Source organism: Pocillopora damicornis, chromosome 9 (assembly GCF_964200805.1).
Source record: "Pocillopora damicornis chromosome 9, jaPocDami1.2, whole genome shotgun sequence".
Lineage (NCBI taxonomy): Eukaryota > Metazoa > Cnidaria > Anthozoa > Scleractinia > Pocilloporidae > Pocillopora > Pocillopora damicornis.
In genome coordinates, this window is record NC_142678.1 from 16386007 (window position 1) to 16403163 (window position 17157).

At 38.5% G+C, this 17157-nt stretch overlaps 2 protein-coding genes and 1 non-coding gene across 4 annotated transcripts; 1 reads left to right on the top strand and 2 right to left on the bottom strand.

The window, feature by feature from the left end:
* Positions 1–1358: 1358 nt before the first annotated feature.
* Positions 1359–7012, bottom strand: LOC113672472 (uncharacterized). Of its 2 annotated transcripts, none has more exons than XM_027188761.2 (8): positions 6877–7012; positions 6387–6471; positions 5063–5164; positions 4372–4437; positions 3978–4076; positions 3614–3661; positions 3463–3525; positions 1359–2993 (listed from the first exon to the last, which is right to left on the bottom strand). In XM_027188761.2, exons 2-8 carry the CDS (start codon positions 6469–6471, stop codon positions 2305–2307), a joined length of 1152 nt encoding a protein of 383 aa, XP_027044562.2. In that variant the 5' UTR covers positions 6877–7012; the 3' UTR covers positions 1359–2304. The 2 variants fall into 2 exon arrangements, with proteins under 2 accessions (XP_027044562.2, XP_089038511.1); XM_089182385.1 differs by having other exon boundaries at positions 3978–4079.
* A 1958-nt stretch (positions 7013–8970) lies between these two features.
* LOC113672470 (uncharacterized) lies at positions 8971–16659 on the bottom strand. The gene is made up of 8 exons (XM_027188759.2): positions 16194–16659; positions 14772–14828; positions 14572–14628; positions 13745–13795; positions 12835–12942; positions 11587–12432; positions 10655–11172; positions 8971–10109 (listed from the first exon to the last, which is right to left on the bottom strand). Exons 1-8 carry the CDS (start codon positions 16300–16302, stop codon positions 9489–9491), a joined length of 2367 nt encoding a protein of 788 aa, XP_027044560.2. The 5' UTR covers positions 16303–16659; the 3' UTR covers positions 8971–9488.
* On the top strand, positions 13172–13244 carry Trnat-cgu (transfer RNA threonine (anticodon CGU)). The gene has a single exon. It is a non-coding gene; the product is annotated as a tRNA-Thr (tRNA).
* Positions 16660–17157: the final 498 nt, after the last annotated feature.

The window sequence follows — 17157 nt, forward strand, 5'->3', positions numbered from 1 at the left end:
CTTGACCTCCTGAATATTCTCTAGCCAAATATGTTGAAAAAATTTTATGACGATCACTTTAAAGTTAATAAAAAGGAAAAAAAAATTACGATGAACTCTATTTGATTCCACATTTGAGAAATAACTGATTACCGCCTCACCTATATTGCCATGTTGTCTCTGGGGCCAGCCATATATGGGAGTGTTTAATCTTCACACTCCCAAGATTAAAAGAGCAATTCTCCCTTCCAGTTTCTTTACGTTAAACTGTACCTTAGTAAAGAGAAGTGGGATTTCTATTAAAATAACACCCTTAAGTTGATAAGTTGGCTCGTTTCTATCACCTCCCTCCTAGATAAGCCAAACACTGACAAACGTGACAATTTAATTAAATTGTGGGATATAACGAGTTAAATGTGCAAAATCTGATTGAACGCATTATTGTTTTGATGCTCTTATTGTGCAACATTTTTTCTCAGTTGAGCTCTGCAACGCCAAGTTACTTCATGATGTCTTAAATGTCTACATATAGGCTTCAAATTTATTAAGACATTTGACTCTTATCGTGAAGGGCACCTCTGGACTTTAATTTGCATGTTGTACTTTGGGTGACTCGTGTTCTTTGTCAAAGCTCCATCCAATGACACATTCGTAGACTTTCAAAACAGTATAAAAAAGGACTTTTAACCCTCTGACTCCCAGTGGTGATTAATATGTAACTTCTCCCTTTAATATTCATACATTATTCAGAAAAGGGTGATGAGAATACTCAATATAATCAGATAGAAGTCGTTATCCTGATCTAACACCAAATTCCCCTAACTAATTTACAAGGAAATGTATAGCAGCTAGAGGAAAGAATTAAAAATAAGATCTTGGGAAGTAAAAGGTTAAAAGTATAAAATGTGACGGAAGGTGAGCCCGAGAGGAAATAAACTTCCTTTCCTCAGTTGGGATACACATTATTGTTGGATGGAAAGTCAGCTATATTTGGCAAAAGACATGTGGAGGATCATGATAATGGTGCCGATGATGTACTTGAGCTGGACTCACAGTGCATACCTCTTCCCTCCTCCCTCCCCTTGCCAGCAGGTAAATCAAATCCCTTATGTAGTAAGAGCAATTTTCTACTAAGTAGGGTGAATCCAAAACCAGTTCAGATAAAAATATTACAAAGAGCCAATGAGAATCAAAACTGGAAAAGCAAATTCCCCGATACGCGGGAAGATGCGGGTCACTAAGTCTTGATTGGTTTTAAGTTTTGCATCAGCGATCGGTTCGGTAAGTGGAACGAGTTTTTGAGGTCAATTTCTCATCTGAGCCGTCTTTTGGGTTCACTTGGTCAGAAACCTGTACTAGAAAAAAACACACAACTCGCATTTGACTGAAACACTGTTTATTAAAACATGGCATGTTTAGAATTGAAATTGTGATACTTTCCCTAAACAGGAGTCATGGTATGTTCATGACAATTTATTTGGACTTACGACTTAAGACTTTCTAAAATTAATACTGTTTTTACGGTGCTGTAGTTTCATTGACACAAAGCCACGGAAACCTTTCCACGTTTCTGAGAATAAATACAAAACAAAAAATGTTCGACCAGAATGAAAAATAAACGCATGAAACACATAACGTAATTGATGTATAACCCGATCACAAGTTCTTACTCTTTAAGAATGTCGGAGAGGGCCTCGTAAGGATGCTTGTAACTTTTCATATATTGTGATAACGGCATTCTTTGCACAAACGGGTCTAGAAATTAGGATTTTACCGGTTATATAAATTCAATATCTATAGATGTCTGGCACTTTTTCTATAGCCAGGAATTATGTGAAGACTAATCTGCCCATGAGAAAGGTTAAGGACGACTCTTTCGGTAGGCAGCAAATGATGAAAAAATGAAACTTCTGTTAGTCTTATTTCAGCTGTTTGTACACTTAATTTGAAAGGTTTGCATAAACTGGATATTTTCGATTATTTTTGATACAAATTTAATCTAAGGAGACCAGGGAATGAGCAATGTCGAAATAAATTTTGGTGTTTTCCGTTTTTGCATACGTTTGATGCTTAAACTAACTAATCTAATATCGCATAAAGAGCTCTAATGATGAAATAACTCTTAAAGCAAATAGTTTTTTTGTACATCACGTACCTAAGAACACAAGCCAAAAATCCACACAGTTGCTCCTATAGCTACACATTCTTTGAACGCCTTAGGCGTTACCCCGAAATCCAACGGTTTACCTTTCTTAGAAATATGATTCAATTCTTTTTCATTTTATTACTTTTTATGAGTGGATATTGTTGACTTCAAACAGAAATTCATCTGCGCCCTTTTGGGCAACACTGCTGCGGGCATTGAGCCTGCGGTGCACATCCACCGGGTGCAGCGGGTTGGCACGCTTGTGGGCATGCTTGTTGTGGCATTTGTTGTTGCATCTGAGGCATCGGAGGCATTTGGGGCATCATCGGTGGTTGCTGTGGATAAGGCATTGCCATTTGCATGCCCATGGAGGGGGAGCAGCAGCTTGGGAGACAAGAAGGAGCGCACGATTGAGAGCATGGTGAAGCACAGCTGGACGACTGGGTGTTGTTTGGTTTCTTTGGGGCGGGAGGAAGGACCAGAAAATTTGGTGCACTCATCGCTTGTTGAGCCGGCGGAGGGTACTGTGGCTGTGCACTGCAGCAGCTTTGTGGGCAGGCGCTAGGACATGGGATCACAGAGCACTGCTGTGGACACTGCTGTGCTGATGGTTGCTGAGGGTATTGGGGTGTCTGTGGAGCTGGGAGAGCCTGAGGAACCTGTGCTGCTTGTGCAGCCTGTGGTAGCTGACCATACTGGCTGTACTGTTGTTGAGCTGCGGCATATTGGTATGGGTCAGGTTGATAAGCACTAGGGTAAGGAGCTTGGGCTGCAGTTTGAGCCATAGGACTTGCCGTTGGATTGCAACAGGTCGAGATACATCCGGGTGCGCACACATCCGGGCATGTTCCAGGACAAGTTTGGCTCACTAGAAAACAATTAAGTTCACAAGGGAGGTTACATGGGATTTTTGAGAAAGGACAAGAAGCCTTAGGTTTGTAAAAACAACGCGAAGGGTAGAAAATGAATTCTACAATTTTGGGCTCGGGGCTATCTAAAAATATGAACAACCGTCACGTAGTTGTAATGTCCCACGAAAGTAGTTCGATTTTGAATGAATGAATAAGTCAATATGTTAATGTGATTTTGGTCATGTGATATCTGATAAGTGGCTGTTCGTGACTAAATTAAATCTTATTGTTAATTTGGTTGATGGAAGAAAAAAGGAGAATCTGAAGAGAAAGACGAGAACCAACAAAAAACTTAACCCATGAGTAATGCCACGTCACTCTCGGGAATCGAGCCTCGGCCACCCTAACGGATAGAGTACTCTTACCACTGGACGAAACCAGCAGGGGAAATGTTTGTAAGCATCGACTGAATAACGTGTAAATCACCTTTGTTTTTTCCTGTAGCGTCCAAGATAGCCTGAATCGCTTTTCCTGCCTTGGCAAGGTTTTCTGTAAGGGAACGATACAGGGTCAGCAAACTGGCTTTTTTATAGCGAAAAGATGCAAAAATGTGAAAGCTAAATTGAAAAAAATATACCTATACTTGAGTCTAGAAGTTCCCTGAGAGATCCTTTATCGGCTTCGACTGGAAATAACATAGTATTCATTAAGTGAGATTCCTTGGGACATTTTGAAATTGAGAGATAATGCAGCTAAGAGACAAAATACCCTTAAGAGAAAGCCTGATTCAATTTTGTATCGATATCAATTTTTATTTTCGCGCCACTCTCGATCACCCAGACGCAAAATTAGAGAAGGAATTGCGACACGTTCCGTTACCTTTTCCTACTCTTCTGGTTGTTACTGTATTTTTTTCAGGCTTTATCTTTAGGTGTTGTCTTAGCCTTATGTAACTAGTTACCACGGAAAGAACGAATAAAAAGAAAACTTTGATACATTACTTTCATCGTGCAATTTTTTCTTGGACGTTCTCTCTGCTTCTTCCTTCTCTCTGGTTTCTTCTTCATCTCTCAAGTTCTCTTCTCTGGTTTCCTCATCGTCTGCTAATGTTACATTTAAATTAAATAATAAAGTAACAAAAAATTCAGCAAATTTAATTTTAATGTAATCAGTTGTTCCTCATTGTTTTGTTAGAGGCCACAGAGCTACTCAAGAACAGACCGGAAAAAGGGACTTGACTATGACCCCTTCAGCAAACGATGATACATCCATATGACTAATAAAAAGGAGCATGTAAATCTGTTAATTTTTCTTAATTAGTTACTGTTAGTTACTAGTTAAAAAACTAGTTACTGAAAAATAAATTATTTTTTTTCGAGTAGCCCATTTACACACCTTTATCATCTTCTTCAGAATCCGGCGCACCATCCTTTTCGATTCCACTTCCACTCGCATCTTCTTCTAAATAGATACATGAATGAGCTGCTTGGTTACATACATGTATTTCTTGAAACTTAAAATATAGGCGAACTTTCAATTCGTTATTCTTCAACATTTAAATGAAGCCTGAATGGTATGCTAGTCGATCACAGATCACTCCCAGCATATAGTGAGGTTTCGCTGAAGGTTTGGCGGAACCCAGTCACACTTCTTGATGCTGCTCAGTGTAATAACCGCTTGGTCATCATAGGATGGAAGATCGCTGACACTTTTACTCCCAATATCTCATGAGTAATTCTCCTTACTGTCTGCCATACAATTCTTATGATGTTAGTTCCGAGAATTTGTCATTGGATCTACTAAAAATCTCCTTAATGATATTTTTCTTAACTCTCATAATTTGTCTGCTTGATATTGTATCGATATTGTAAGGAGAGATTTTTTCCTGGTCACTCTTGGGTGTGAAAAGGTTATGACCCAATCAATGATTAGCCCGCTGAACTGCGGATAATGAAGTCCTGGTGTCAGTCCTATCTTTGTTTTTTCGACACCAGGACTCTCTCCTTTCTCAGTATCTTTATCTCTCCTTAAGATAAATGGGTATCGGTGAGTTTTCAGGAAAACTTACTTTTTTCATCATTCCCACCTGGTTTATCCTCTGCTTTATCTTCTGCTTTGGCTTTCACTTTCTTGTCCGTTTCGTGTTTTTGAATTTTGTGTCGAAGTATGTTTTTAAGATGGTGATGTCCTATTAAAGATACAGAGTGGAGTATTAAGCTTAACTTTTGCGAGACAACTATCATTTAAATAGAGAATGGTCGATAGAGACAAGCCTCACTTTTCGACAACAATTTTCAGTCTGTATCTTTATTGTTTTCATTTGAATTACGGGAGAAAACTAAAACCTAACACCAGAATGGTCGATGAGGGGAAGCCTGCATTTTATACAATATTTTCTTTTTAAATCTTTATTATTATATTTTGAGTTAGGTCCTCATAGCCTAAACTTGGTCTGAATTGTTATTTTTCAAAAGTCTTTAATCAAATTGTAAACTACATTCTAGAATGCACTCAGCTGTTGCTGGATGCTTGAACGACGTCAGTTTCGCTATATTTCATCACATTTAAACGGATACATTTGTAATTTTTATGGATCTGAGGTATGGGTATGTCATCGTAATTTCTTTAGCGACTGATTTCAAGAGGCATAAATTTTTATTGTTCGAATCGTTAGAAAACTAATCGTTGCTTATGGGGTAACATTCTCTAATTTCCATTACAGAACTGCGTAACAATTCCTGTTCAAAACACATGTAAAGTGCTATAACAGTTTTTAAGGCTCTTTCAATAGAGCACCTAAACGAAATATAGAATCCGCAAATTAATAATTCATTTAGTTTATTTAGTTTCTCGCTTAAGGTAACTATATTGATTTTCAGCCACTGTTAGAGCGAAACTATATCATCAGAATTATCGCGTTTACCACACAGTTATGTTTAAATGTCTGATGGAACATTGAATTGGCTTTGCTAATGTTGGATGAACTTGTAAGTGTCTTGGGTCAGAAAATTGTCCGAGCAGCACAAGTAATTATTTTCTTCCCTAGGTCAGTATCTTATCAAAAGATCATTTGGTTCAGTGATCAGATCTTTGGTTCAGTGAATAACCAAAAAGCAAATATTAAACCACTTGAGAGAACTGTTGTTCTTCAGCTTTTTAAATGCTTGGTTACCTAGGTGGTGGCCAACTTCAATGGCCTCTGCTCATCTATTAGAATTATCAGCTCTGTAACTGATCGCTTAAACTAAACAAAAACCTTAATTGAGTCAACTCCAAAGGGAGTTAAAAAAAAAAAAGGTTGGTAAGCGACAAAAATTAAGCGCTTTTCCCGTCTTGTGGCAAAATTAGCATAATCAAGACTAGGGTTGGACTTGTAAAAGGTTCGTATGCAAATTAAACATTTAACTTACTGTGATGTTTCGCTTCAGAAGTCCATGTTGAGAGGATAAAAACCAGTGCAAGAAGTAGCCCGATACTCAGCAGTCTCTTGTCCATCTGAAGAAAAAGAGCAAGTAATTCAAATGGGATTTCTGTTCTCGAATTTAAAAAAAATGAAATATAGTGTGATTTTCTTGCTAATTGTTGTGTTTCAATTTAAATCCAAAGTTGAGTGGTTAGAAGATTGTCTGTGAAACGTAGTCGAATAGAATCTGGGAATCGTGCATGGGCTGTTTTTTTTAATAAAACGAAGATATTACAAAAATGATTCAATACTCGTATAAAAAATCGAGATTTTTAGGGCAAAATAACATTAGTTGACTTTTGTTCTAAAACCTTCAAGCGAGGCTGTTGAGGAACGCTTTAGGGGACTCTCCTTAGCCCAATTAAATGTGGGTTAATCTAATTCACAGCATGGTGATGTTTTTGAATTTTTTTCAGAAACGCAAGAGATATTCTTACCCTTTTGCTTTCGGTAATATCCTTTCCTAAGGCGTCTCGATGTTGCCAACACGAAAGCTTTGGTATTCCTTTGTGATCCTTTGTTCAAGACAACTCATAACTTATTTACGAGCCATTGTTCTCGGTGATAAAGAAATGCTATTCGTTCTAACGGGTGTTTAAGTGATAAACGACCGAGAGGGACATGGAATTTTCAAATAAGTGTAAACAATGTTGCTGAGGTTGACCTGGGTGGATAAAGCGACAAAAATTCGCATAAAGCGTCAAATGGTTGTCATGTGAAGGATGCAAATACATAATTGCTCCTTTCCATTGATTTTTGTGTTCCAGGAGATAACAAGGACAAGGCGTGTAATCATATCATTCGTCTATTTGTCTGAGTGCGAGTTTTCTTTAAAGTGGATTTTGTGCTTTGTGTAACTGCATTGTATTTGTAACCAAATACATCAAAGGTTTTGCCAAGTTTGTAATCGTGCTATTAATTTAGAGAAATAGTTGCCAATGATATTACAAGATAAACGCTTCACGGGCCTCTTATGTTACAGTTAATAATACATTGAAGTGTTTGATTGGGTGGTGCATGGAGGGGAAGTGCAGTGTAAACGATAATCCATGTCACAAAATTCTGCCTGTGTCTATTCATGCCTCACAATGTACTGTACTGTGACTGCTTTAGAGTGCAGCACTATCTGAACTCTACTACCTTAATCATCGAAGGTCCTCTGACGGGCCGGTTGTAATCATGGGATGACCTTCGAGTCCTTCTCACAAAATCATCGAAGAAAACGACTTTCACCTTTTCCTTTGACAATAAATAACTGAAAGTGGTCATACCTAATCGAATCGTAATTGATTTTCTTTGTAAGAGTTACAAACACTGCAGAATCCTACGGGGATTATTGTTCAATGCTTAATGCTGGTAATACTTTATCAAGATTTCAAAACTTTCCTATTTACTCGTTGTAATCAATGTATACTAGATATGATTATACTTGCAAAACTAAGGTCAGGTAATGTAGAGTGGAGCTTGGAAGCAGAGCCAAAATCAAAGCACAGACCATCTAATCCTATCCAAATTTTCCTCCCCTACTTTCAAGTAACTTTTTACTAAACATTAAAAGTACCTAGTTTTTGTCTTAATTAGATTCATATTCTGATACTCATGAATACTCTTACTCACTATGACACAATTACTTCCGACTTGACCAATTAATTATGCAGATATAGGTAGTCTATAGATCTTAAGTGTATTAATTTTATTTTTTCTTTAGTTTTTAGCATTTGTAGTCCATAGTTGTATAGCTTATCGAACACTGATATCATGAGCTTCGCGCTCAAGAGATTGCGAGACCACTCCATTTGTAATTGACGTTAAATAAATTATCTTATCCTAGTTGATTGCGATCGGTTTTCCCAGCGGTTGTGGTTGATTTGATGAACTTACTTGGAGCTCTTTGATCTTAAGGGGTGCTCATAGTAATTAATTGGGTTGTTTTTTTCACGTCGCCTGTTCGTAAAGCTCATTAATCGCACCATTCTATTATCTAATTTATTCATTCATCTATCAAGGCCATTTGCTTGGATTCAATACCGTAAACGTTGATCCTTACTTACTGATGATGAATTCCACTCAGGTTGTTGAATTGGCCACTCAAACCTTAGAACAAATGTCCTTTGCAAGGGTTCTCTCAACCTAACAATAAAATCACTCTTTTTACATGCATAAGTGCTAGCCAAAACCGGATATTGATTACTCACCTTATTCAATTTTTGGCAAAATTAACACACCCAGGCACGATTAATTAAATCAAACAGTTTTCTGGGCATTGAAGGACAAAATTTCTCCAATTTCTCCTGGACGTGGCTTCACTCAAGTTTCCCTGTCAACACTTCGGTATCATTTTCACACTCATTCGTGGCGAGGAGCACTGTGGGGGAATAGCGTATCGCCTAAGAAGTCTAGACAAAAGTCCTCGGCAGGGAAATGAAAATAAAACTCAGCATTCTGAGTCCAGCATACAGAATTGGGGCAAGCTTTTCACTTTTTTCGCCATTCGAGATCGCATCAGCAAAGGAAACGTTGTCAAAAGAGAGTTTTCATAATATAAAGAGTTTATTTTTTAAAGAAATATCGTATTGATAGGTGCAACCATTTATGGTAATGTACAAGAATAGAATACGTTTGACACATAGAGCAAAATTCTTTTCAATATCTTTAGAACACACCTAAAATGTGAAAAGATTTCTCGATTCGTTGATCTTTATATTTTATATCTATAGCTTTAAATTTGTACTCAACAAACTTTTACGTTTTTAAACCTGTATTGGTGAGTCACAATATTTATTTCTAAAGCCTTGAAGCAGGCTTTTAAGAATAGAAAAAAAGGGGGAAAGGATGTATGATAACTTCTATGTTAAGTTTGTTTCTATGGAGTGTAGCAACTATCGTTTCTCCTACACTCTCTTTGGCATTAATGTGCGGTGCTTTTAAAAGTTCTTCATCTTTTTAGGGTTTTCCGCTGAACAGCATTTACATCTTCAATCCCGATCATTGTTTAAGATGAATGGATTTTAAATGCAATGTTTTTTTCTTCTTTTCGTCACGAAACGATTCAGTCAGATCTTTTCTTTCTTTTCGACGAATCACAGCAGCCAGATCTTGCGCATGCTGGTGTACAGTGTGTGGCGCAGGATAGTGCGCATCCATTTAAACTCGTGATTGGTCGCACCAGGTGAGTAATATGCAGTACTCTTTTAGTGGAAGAACGTGCCTCTGGGCTCAACTCTGCCTGATTTTCTTGGGGAAGGCCCAGAGCCGACGTACAGCAAGCCACAGTGCAGGAGGGGTAGCAACCACCAGGACAGGGACTCGGGCATGTCCCCATCGCAGGAGCGAGGTCTTGATAAGCCATAGCTTGTGGCGCTCCTATTGTGGTTGGAGATCCTATAGCGGGAGATGAAAGAGCAGAAGGTGCAAGAGCGGCAGCTTCATGAGCTTCTTCCTGAGCTAGCTCTTCCGGTTGACAGCAATCGCGGGGACAGTCGTAAGTGCAAGAGAACTTGCAGGTTTCTTTACAGGCATAGGCCTCTAGAGGAATGACTTTGGAGTGGGGATATGGAACGTTTGGGGTCAGACCAGGATGGGGTTGGTCACTAGCAGGGATTCCTGGCGCAGGTGGTGAGGCATATTTTCCAAAGGCGCAGCAGTCATCAGCACAAGCCGGAGCGCAGACCTAAAAGAAGGAGGGAGAAGGTGAAAATATTAAAGGCAAGATGAAATGAATACTTTCTTAGTAGAAGCAGTTGTGAGAGCACCACCAGCACCAGGAGCAGTAACGTTAACAGCCGCGAAATTTAGAGGAGCATTGTAACTATCTACAGCAACAGCACATGAAAACAAGAAAAGCAACAAATATATAAAAAAAATAAAAAAAAAAACCACTGCAAAACAACTTAATATCTTTGTGTAAAACATTAAAGATTTCAGTTATTGACCCACTACTTTTTTCTGGATGGTCCCTCGCTGGATAGGGGTTCCTTATCCTTTTCAACAGGCAGAATATTTTTCTGAGAGTTTTACCTCCATATTAATTTTCATAAGAAGATTGTCACAGCGGTGTCGCCATGAAAGCTCATTGGATGGACTACTGATTCTGTAAACCAGGAATCGAGATTCTAAATCTTATTTGTTCCCTTTATATCAGGAAACAATTAAAGACTTTTGAAATCTTTTAATTTCAATTTTGATACCGCGGAAAAATATTTTCAGCTCATTTACCTGAGGACACGGCGCCGGGCAGAGCCTGGGCTGAGGTTTGTACATTTCCAGAAGCTTCTTTTGTTTCTCCTTCCTATATTTTTCCTGTTGATCTTTCATCTTTCTCTCATTCTCGTCTCTCAACCTCTCGCCTTCGTCTGTGCAGCAGCCTTTGCCACAGGACGAAATACACGTTTCTTTACACTGCGGATGACATTTGGGATTCACTTTGTCTTCCAGCTTTTTAGCGTCTTTTTTGGGCTGGTCGTGCTGCTTGGAAGCCGCTTCATCCTTAGCCTTGTGGTAGTCTTTTATCCTCTGATAATGTAAGAAGTGGTGGCCCCTCTTTCGCTCCTCGTCAGCCGAGCAGCAGCCGCTACCGCAGGATGGCAGGCAGTTCGTCAAACAGGATGCGTGGCAATGTTTGGCGAGACCTGTCTTGACTGAAACCTTGTCGTGCTCGCGGCAACATCCCGGCATGCAAGAGGATACGCAGCTCGTGAGGCACTTTGGATGGCAGTGTGTCTTAAAATATTCGTCTGCAAAATAAACACTCTTAGTGTTTGATCATGTTTTATACCAGAAGAAGCCACCATGATAACTGATTTGCACTTCAAATTCCGAATGATCTCGCAAATGATACAATTTCGAGAACAAAGCGACAGACATCAGGTAGTGAGGGATTAAATTTGTACAGATGGACATTTTATGAGTTCATCGTTACCTTAACAGAAAAAATATCAGTTATAATTAACCGACAATTATAAGTTGAGATTGAATTCATTAATACTTCCAAAGTTTAAAGTTTGAACCTTCATCCTTCATCTCCAGGTGACTTGTTGGTCTAAAAGTATTGAGAGTACCTGCCAATCCCCCTTTTTCGACAGACCTCCCATCAAAATAGCAAAAACAGGACTAAAGAATAAACAACCTTTATCATTAAAAAACCTTACCATTATGCCAAGATTTTTCTCGGTGAACAGCTGACACAAACGTTTCCGCAGCGGCCTTTCCTTTTATCTTGTGTGACAAAATATTGTCAACCCCGTGCTTTTTAAGATGTTCCGTAAGATCTTTGTGGATGCTTTTGTCCTTGACGCCAACAATATGAACAGCCTTGTAGCCAAGACTTTCCAGCATTTTAGAGATTCGCTCCCAGTCCACGACTGGTGTGATCTTGTACTTGTGATTCTTGTAAGTCACTGTCTTTGATAAACTTGTCAGCGGTGTTCCCTTAACTTTAAGCTTATTCTTTGCAACTTTCGATTTGGGTGCGTGGTTGGGTTTTGACTTCTCTTCTTTTTTCACCTCGTCTTTTTGTTCCCTGTCCTCTTGTTCTTTGTCTTTATCTTCGTGTGTGACAATCTTTTTTGGTTTCTTAGTAGTAGACTTTTTCTTGTCGTTTGCTAAAGATACCTTTGCTTCAAGGATAGCCATCTTCTTCGGTGGGTTGAGAACTTTTACATACTCTAGCAGCTTCTGTGCATCGCGGATCTTCTCGTTTTCTGGGCTCAAGTCATTTTCATGGAATTTCATAACCCCTTTGGATTGCTGTGACAGGAGTGGCTCTATAGAGTGAAGGATTTTGATCGTATCAGCTGGAATAAATCCCTCTCCTGCTAATTCATGCTTCCTCGTAGACTGTTCAGTTTTTGGTTTCTCTGGCACTACTTTATCCTTTAAAGATTTGTGATAAGTCTTTTTTAGGACCGAGGCAACTGGCTGTTTCTTTAAGAGTTTTTCAGGTTCTTTCTTGAGCGCGATGGCGATGTGGGGTGTGGCATCAAAGAAATTGTCCTCTTTAAAACAGAGAGAGCCATAGGTTAGCCCATGATTTCTAGCCTACATAAATGATTCCCTCTATGAAGTATTGTCAAGAATTCCTCACCCTCAGTGCGGAAAGACGGAAAGTAGTATAAGCCCGGTAAATGAAGGCATACAAAGAGACAACGAATGAAAAACTCATCAATATGCGGCTGAAAAGAAATCTTCGGCGACTAATTTTTTTTAACGCATTGTCACAGTAAAAGTTTACTCTTTCAATAGACTTATATCCACTCATTACTTTGAAATAAAAGATAAAATTGTAGCTCGTTCCGAGAATTTACCTCAGCAGTAACCACTTCAGTCAAGGCTTTTTAACTCAACAATTATCTAGTTTTTAGTTTTACAATCATTACCTATCATAACTTATGACTTACCGCATAAGTTACAGGTTTTCGCACAATGTTGATGCATGGCCTTTGGTGATGTCTTGCAAACTCCAGACTTGGCGAGAGCGGAGCAGTGCTCAATTTTATCTGTACATTCTGTGAGGAGAATTCAGTTGCGAACTCTTATATTCAAGTACATCTCCAATCAACTTGGCGAGTCGTTTAACACGGCTGAACACTATAAGCTACCATTGAGTATCTATTATGTGGTCAATTCCACTACCCCCTCCTCCCCAAAAAATCACACTCAAGCAAAACTTGTCGGTAACAAACCCCTCCCGAGCCACAGTCGATCAAATTTATTTCTACTTCATTGTCATCGATGGCCTCGTTAGCTCAGTGGTTAGAGCACTGGTCTCGTAAACCAGGGGTCGAGAGTTCAAATCTCTCATGGGGCTAAATTGTTTTACTTTTTCAAATCATTTTTAAGAATGTTTTGCTCGGTAATAATGAAAAATATTGAAGAGAAGGAAAACCTTTGATACTCAGTTCTCTATGAACTATATGTTTTGTTACCATTTAGGCCTCAATTTAATGAGCTCTTTAACACTTTCACTCTCAAGATCTCATTGTAATTCTCCTTACTGTCTTCCATACAGTTCCTATGATGTTAGTTTGGAGAATTTGGTTTTGGATAAGCTAATTATCCCATAATTTATATTTTTCTTTATTCTCATCATTCGTCTGCTGGATAGCGCATTGATGTTGTAAGGAGAAGTTCTGTCTTGGTCACTCATGGGAGTTATAGGCTAATTACGTATTTGTATACATGGCTCATGATAACTTACATCGCCCTAGTGCATAGAGTTCGCAAAAATATAAAGCTTGAAAGTGACATTAAGAACCAGTGTATGTGCCTTCTATCGTTGTAAGCTGAATCAAGAACAGTTTTCCTCACCTTTTGGTAACTTTCGCAGGAGCGTTTTACCAGTTTTCTTGATGTGATCAGCTGAAATGAAAACGTATTAAAGATTATTCGCTTTTATGTGGATCAATCAAGTCCAGCTCAAAAAAACCTTTCGAATCTAGCCTGGTCGACTAAATAGAAGAACTCTCTGCTCTAAAACCGTTTTCAAGGGGAAAAACTTAACTACAATCTGGATAAGATGTAACTCAAATTTCTAATGAACTTGTTGATGGGGTCGTCACATGCATGTTTCTGTCTGATTTATGTAGGGTTTGCTGGGCAAGGCCCCATATCATTGTTGATTTGATATGGAAAGTCTGGGACTTGGACGCTCAGCGTGGACTTGACAAGCTTAGCGTGTTTCTAGTGTTATCCTCTATTAAGGCTCCCTTGTGAATGATTTACACGAAACATTTGTCAATCACTGACTAATGTGCCCGCAGTGTTCCGATGACGTAGAAACGAAATGGCGCTTTCGTCAAGATATTTTGCTCAACACTGTCCTCGGTTCTGAGAATGGTACGTCCTTATGGATAACAGAGTTTTCAGTTGGAAAATAGACGCATCATCTTTTCCTGGGAGGTAAGCCTTTCTTTATGATTCGTTTTCTACTGAACCACAACAGCAGTGATGATGATATTCCATTTCGATTCGAATACGGTAAGCCAGGTATGATATACCAACAAAGAAACTACTTTTAGGCTTAGCTTAATCTACAGACTATGTTCCACTAGTACACTTCTCTTTAAGTGGTGATTAACACAGACCGATAAAAATAACTAACGATTTAAAAGTTGAAAGCTAAAGAAGTCGCTCACCAATATTGGACTCCAGTAAACGCTCAACATCATGCTCCGCCTCGGAAACCCTGTTAGCTTTATAATAAATAAACTGATATTAAAGCAAACTTAGTAAGACTGAAACCTAAATCTGTAGTTACGTCTGTTTGTTCTTAAGCTAAGAAGCACTGAACAACACTGAACAACACACATAACAACAACAATTGCTAAGAACTTACCAATACTTTCATCAACCAACTTGTTGATAATTTTTTGTGCTGCTACCCATTCCTTTCCTAAAGGATTTAGACAAGAAATTATAAATATAATATACACTTGCAGCTTACCACGAGATTAACCTGAGTTAAATTTGAGTAAAGTTAGGTTCTAAGCCGAGTAATTTTCCCTGCGTCTAATGCTAAATGGTTTTTGTGACATTTCTTTGTACGACTGCAAATTCTGTTTCAGAATGACTTTATATTAAGGATGGTATATGCTCCTAAAATTACACATCGTAGCTCAAATAGTGGAAGTACCTGAACAGTATGAGAGGCAGGATTAAATCCAATTGTTGCAGTACCCGCCTTTTTTCGGGGGGATAAATTTGTCACCAGTCAGTCACAGGACGAAGAGAGATTGATTCATTTGTTGATTTGTACTTATGATAATCTAACTGCTCAAATTTTAAAGTATGTAAGATATCATTAATAAAAGTATGATGTTATTGCCCGAGAGTCAAGAATTGTGATTGTTGGCTAACAGTCTAGCTGTGATTCAGTGATTCAGCGAATGATTCTTGCTGGTGTTTTCTTTGAGTGGGAAAGATGCACCCTGGTCGGAAACATGGCACGGTGTACTTCGCTCCAAATTCCCTCTAGAATTTAGGTTGTTGAATGGACAATGAAAATGATCAGATTTTTGTTTGCACAAGAGCACAAGGAATGCAAGAAAATTTCACTGCGATGATGATGATTTTTTGCGAGTAAAGCAATGAAGTATTTCCGTAGTTTCCATCTGAAGAGACTTTCAGTTCTTTAGTCGGGAACAAGTTTTGTGGTGATAATTCTAATAAATTGAAGAGGAAATCCATTCACTTCACAGCTACATAGAACGCAGGATGACATATAAATCCGATGATTTATTATCCAAGAAATATGAAGTCCGTCCTCGGGGTAAACATTGGCGACATGATAGAACACTTGTTTGCAACCAAAGTTAATTTAGTGATTGACGGAAGTAATTTAAAGGACGAGAAATAGCAAGATATTTATTAAGTGTAAGCTCGCTAATACCGGACAACAAGATTTTGGGAATCAAAAACTTTGACGACTAAGGAAATACCAGCCAATACCGGCTGAATTACTGAAATGTTTTGTCGTTAAGAGTGAACGCCAATTTTGATCCTCAGTGTAAACTATCCTCACTCTCGTTGGTAGATTTCTCGGCAAAGTCTACAAGAGTGTATGAGACATAATTGTAATTCTTAAGAGCAATTCGAGAGATCTGAGTAATTATATGTGGTAAAATGGATGGTATTTGCATGAATATTTATGACTTACTTTCAACGATGACTGTGGCGAAGAGGGACGTTTGAGTTTCGCTATGAGGTTACTAGAGTGATGCTATTGGTAAGTTAGTACTGGATAGCCGCTGAAGCTTACCTCTGATGTCAAATCGCTTCTCGGGCCTTTGTGTTGTCTCTTTGCTGACACAGATCCATATAAAATAACACAGAAGAAGTGGAACGGCAAAACAACTGTTTGACTTCATAATATTAGACTAGATGATCCTCCACGGAAAAAAAATGAAACGTTATTTGACAGATGATTAAAAAAAATATTCAAAAGCTATACAATCATGGCCAAAAAATTGGCCCTCGTTGGACTTCGACGCGCTTTGAAAAAACTTGGTAGCTTATCGAGACTGATGTGCGTTCAGAGAATCGTCGTCTTTGGGTAGTATTAATAAATCAAGAGATAAGTTAACCAAGCGAGTAAACAGAGTCAAAGTTGCACGGCTAACGGCTTTGGGTAACAAGTTAAAAAAACTTTGCTTGTGGTGTAGACTGGGGTCAAAGACTTTAACACAAGAACCACGTGCTCCAAATCACAGGGACCATGAATTGTCAAGCGTGTGTAGGAAAGAAGATGAACTCGAAAAAGCTTTCATCTTTTGTTTAGAGTACGAAAACGAAACAAATAAAAAAATACGCCACCAGTCGCATGTCACTGGGACATTTTTTGGGAGGAAAATTATGTGAGAAATTCATCTACTGTTTACTACGTTTCATATAAGTTTAGTTTTCCTTTGCAGATATGAAAAACGCAAAAAAACGTTTCCACCGGCTTCAACAAAAGACGGTTCGCGAAGAGGACGCTTTATGAGCGCGCTGATGCGTGCAGTTTACAGGTTGATAACTTCAAAACAAAACCTATGCAGCATGGTTATTTCCTGATGTCAGACTGGTAAATAACTTACAAAATAGACCAACAGAATATCATCTTCTTTTCTTTCTTTGTTTTTTTGCAAAACGATGGTTGGTTGGTCTCTGCGAACTTTAAGAATTACAAGCTATCGTGGCTTCCGGTAACTTTATCCGGGATTTTTTTTGCAAGTTTTGAAAGG

Excerpts from the sequence above, each read along its gene's own strand:
- LOC113672472 (XM_089182385.1), bottom strand. The coding sequence starts at position 6,471 with ATGGACAAGAGACTGCTGAGTATCGGGCTACTTCTTGCACTGGTTTTT. Across the intron at positions 4,438-5,062 it reads TAAAGCAGAGGATAAACCAG|AAGAAGATGCGAGTGGAAGT; the intron begins GTGGGAATGATG and ends GTATCTATTTAG. Across the intron at positions 3,526-3,613 it reads ACTTCTAGACTCAAGTATAG|AAAACCTTGCCAAGGCAGGA; the intron begins GTATATTTTTTT and ends GTTCCCTTACAG.
- LOC113672470 (XM_027188759.2), bottom strand. The coding sequence starts at position 16,302 with ATGAAGTCAAACAGTTGTTTTGCCGTTCCACTTCTTCTGTGTTATTTT. Across the intron at positions 14,629-14,771 it reads GTTGGTTGATGAAAGTATTG|CTAACAGGGTTTCCGAGGCG; the intron begins GTAAGTTCTTAG and ends TTTATTATAAAG. Across the intron at positions 10,110-10,654 it reads GCCCGGCGCCGTGTCCTCAG|GTCTGCGCTCCGGCTTGTGC; the intron begins GTAAATGAGCTG and ends TCCTTCTTTTAG.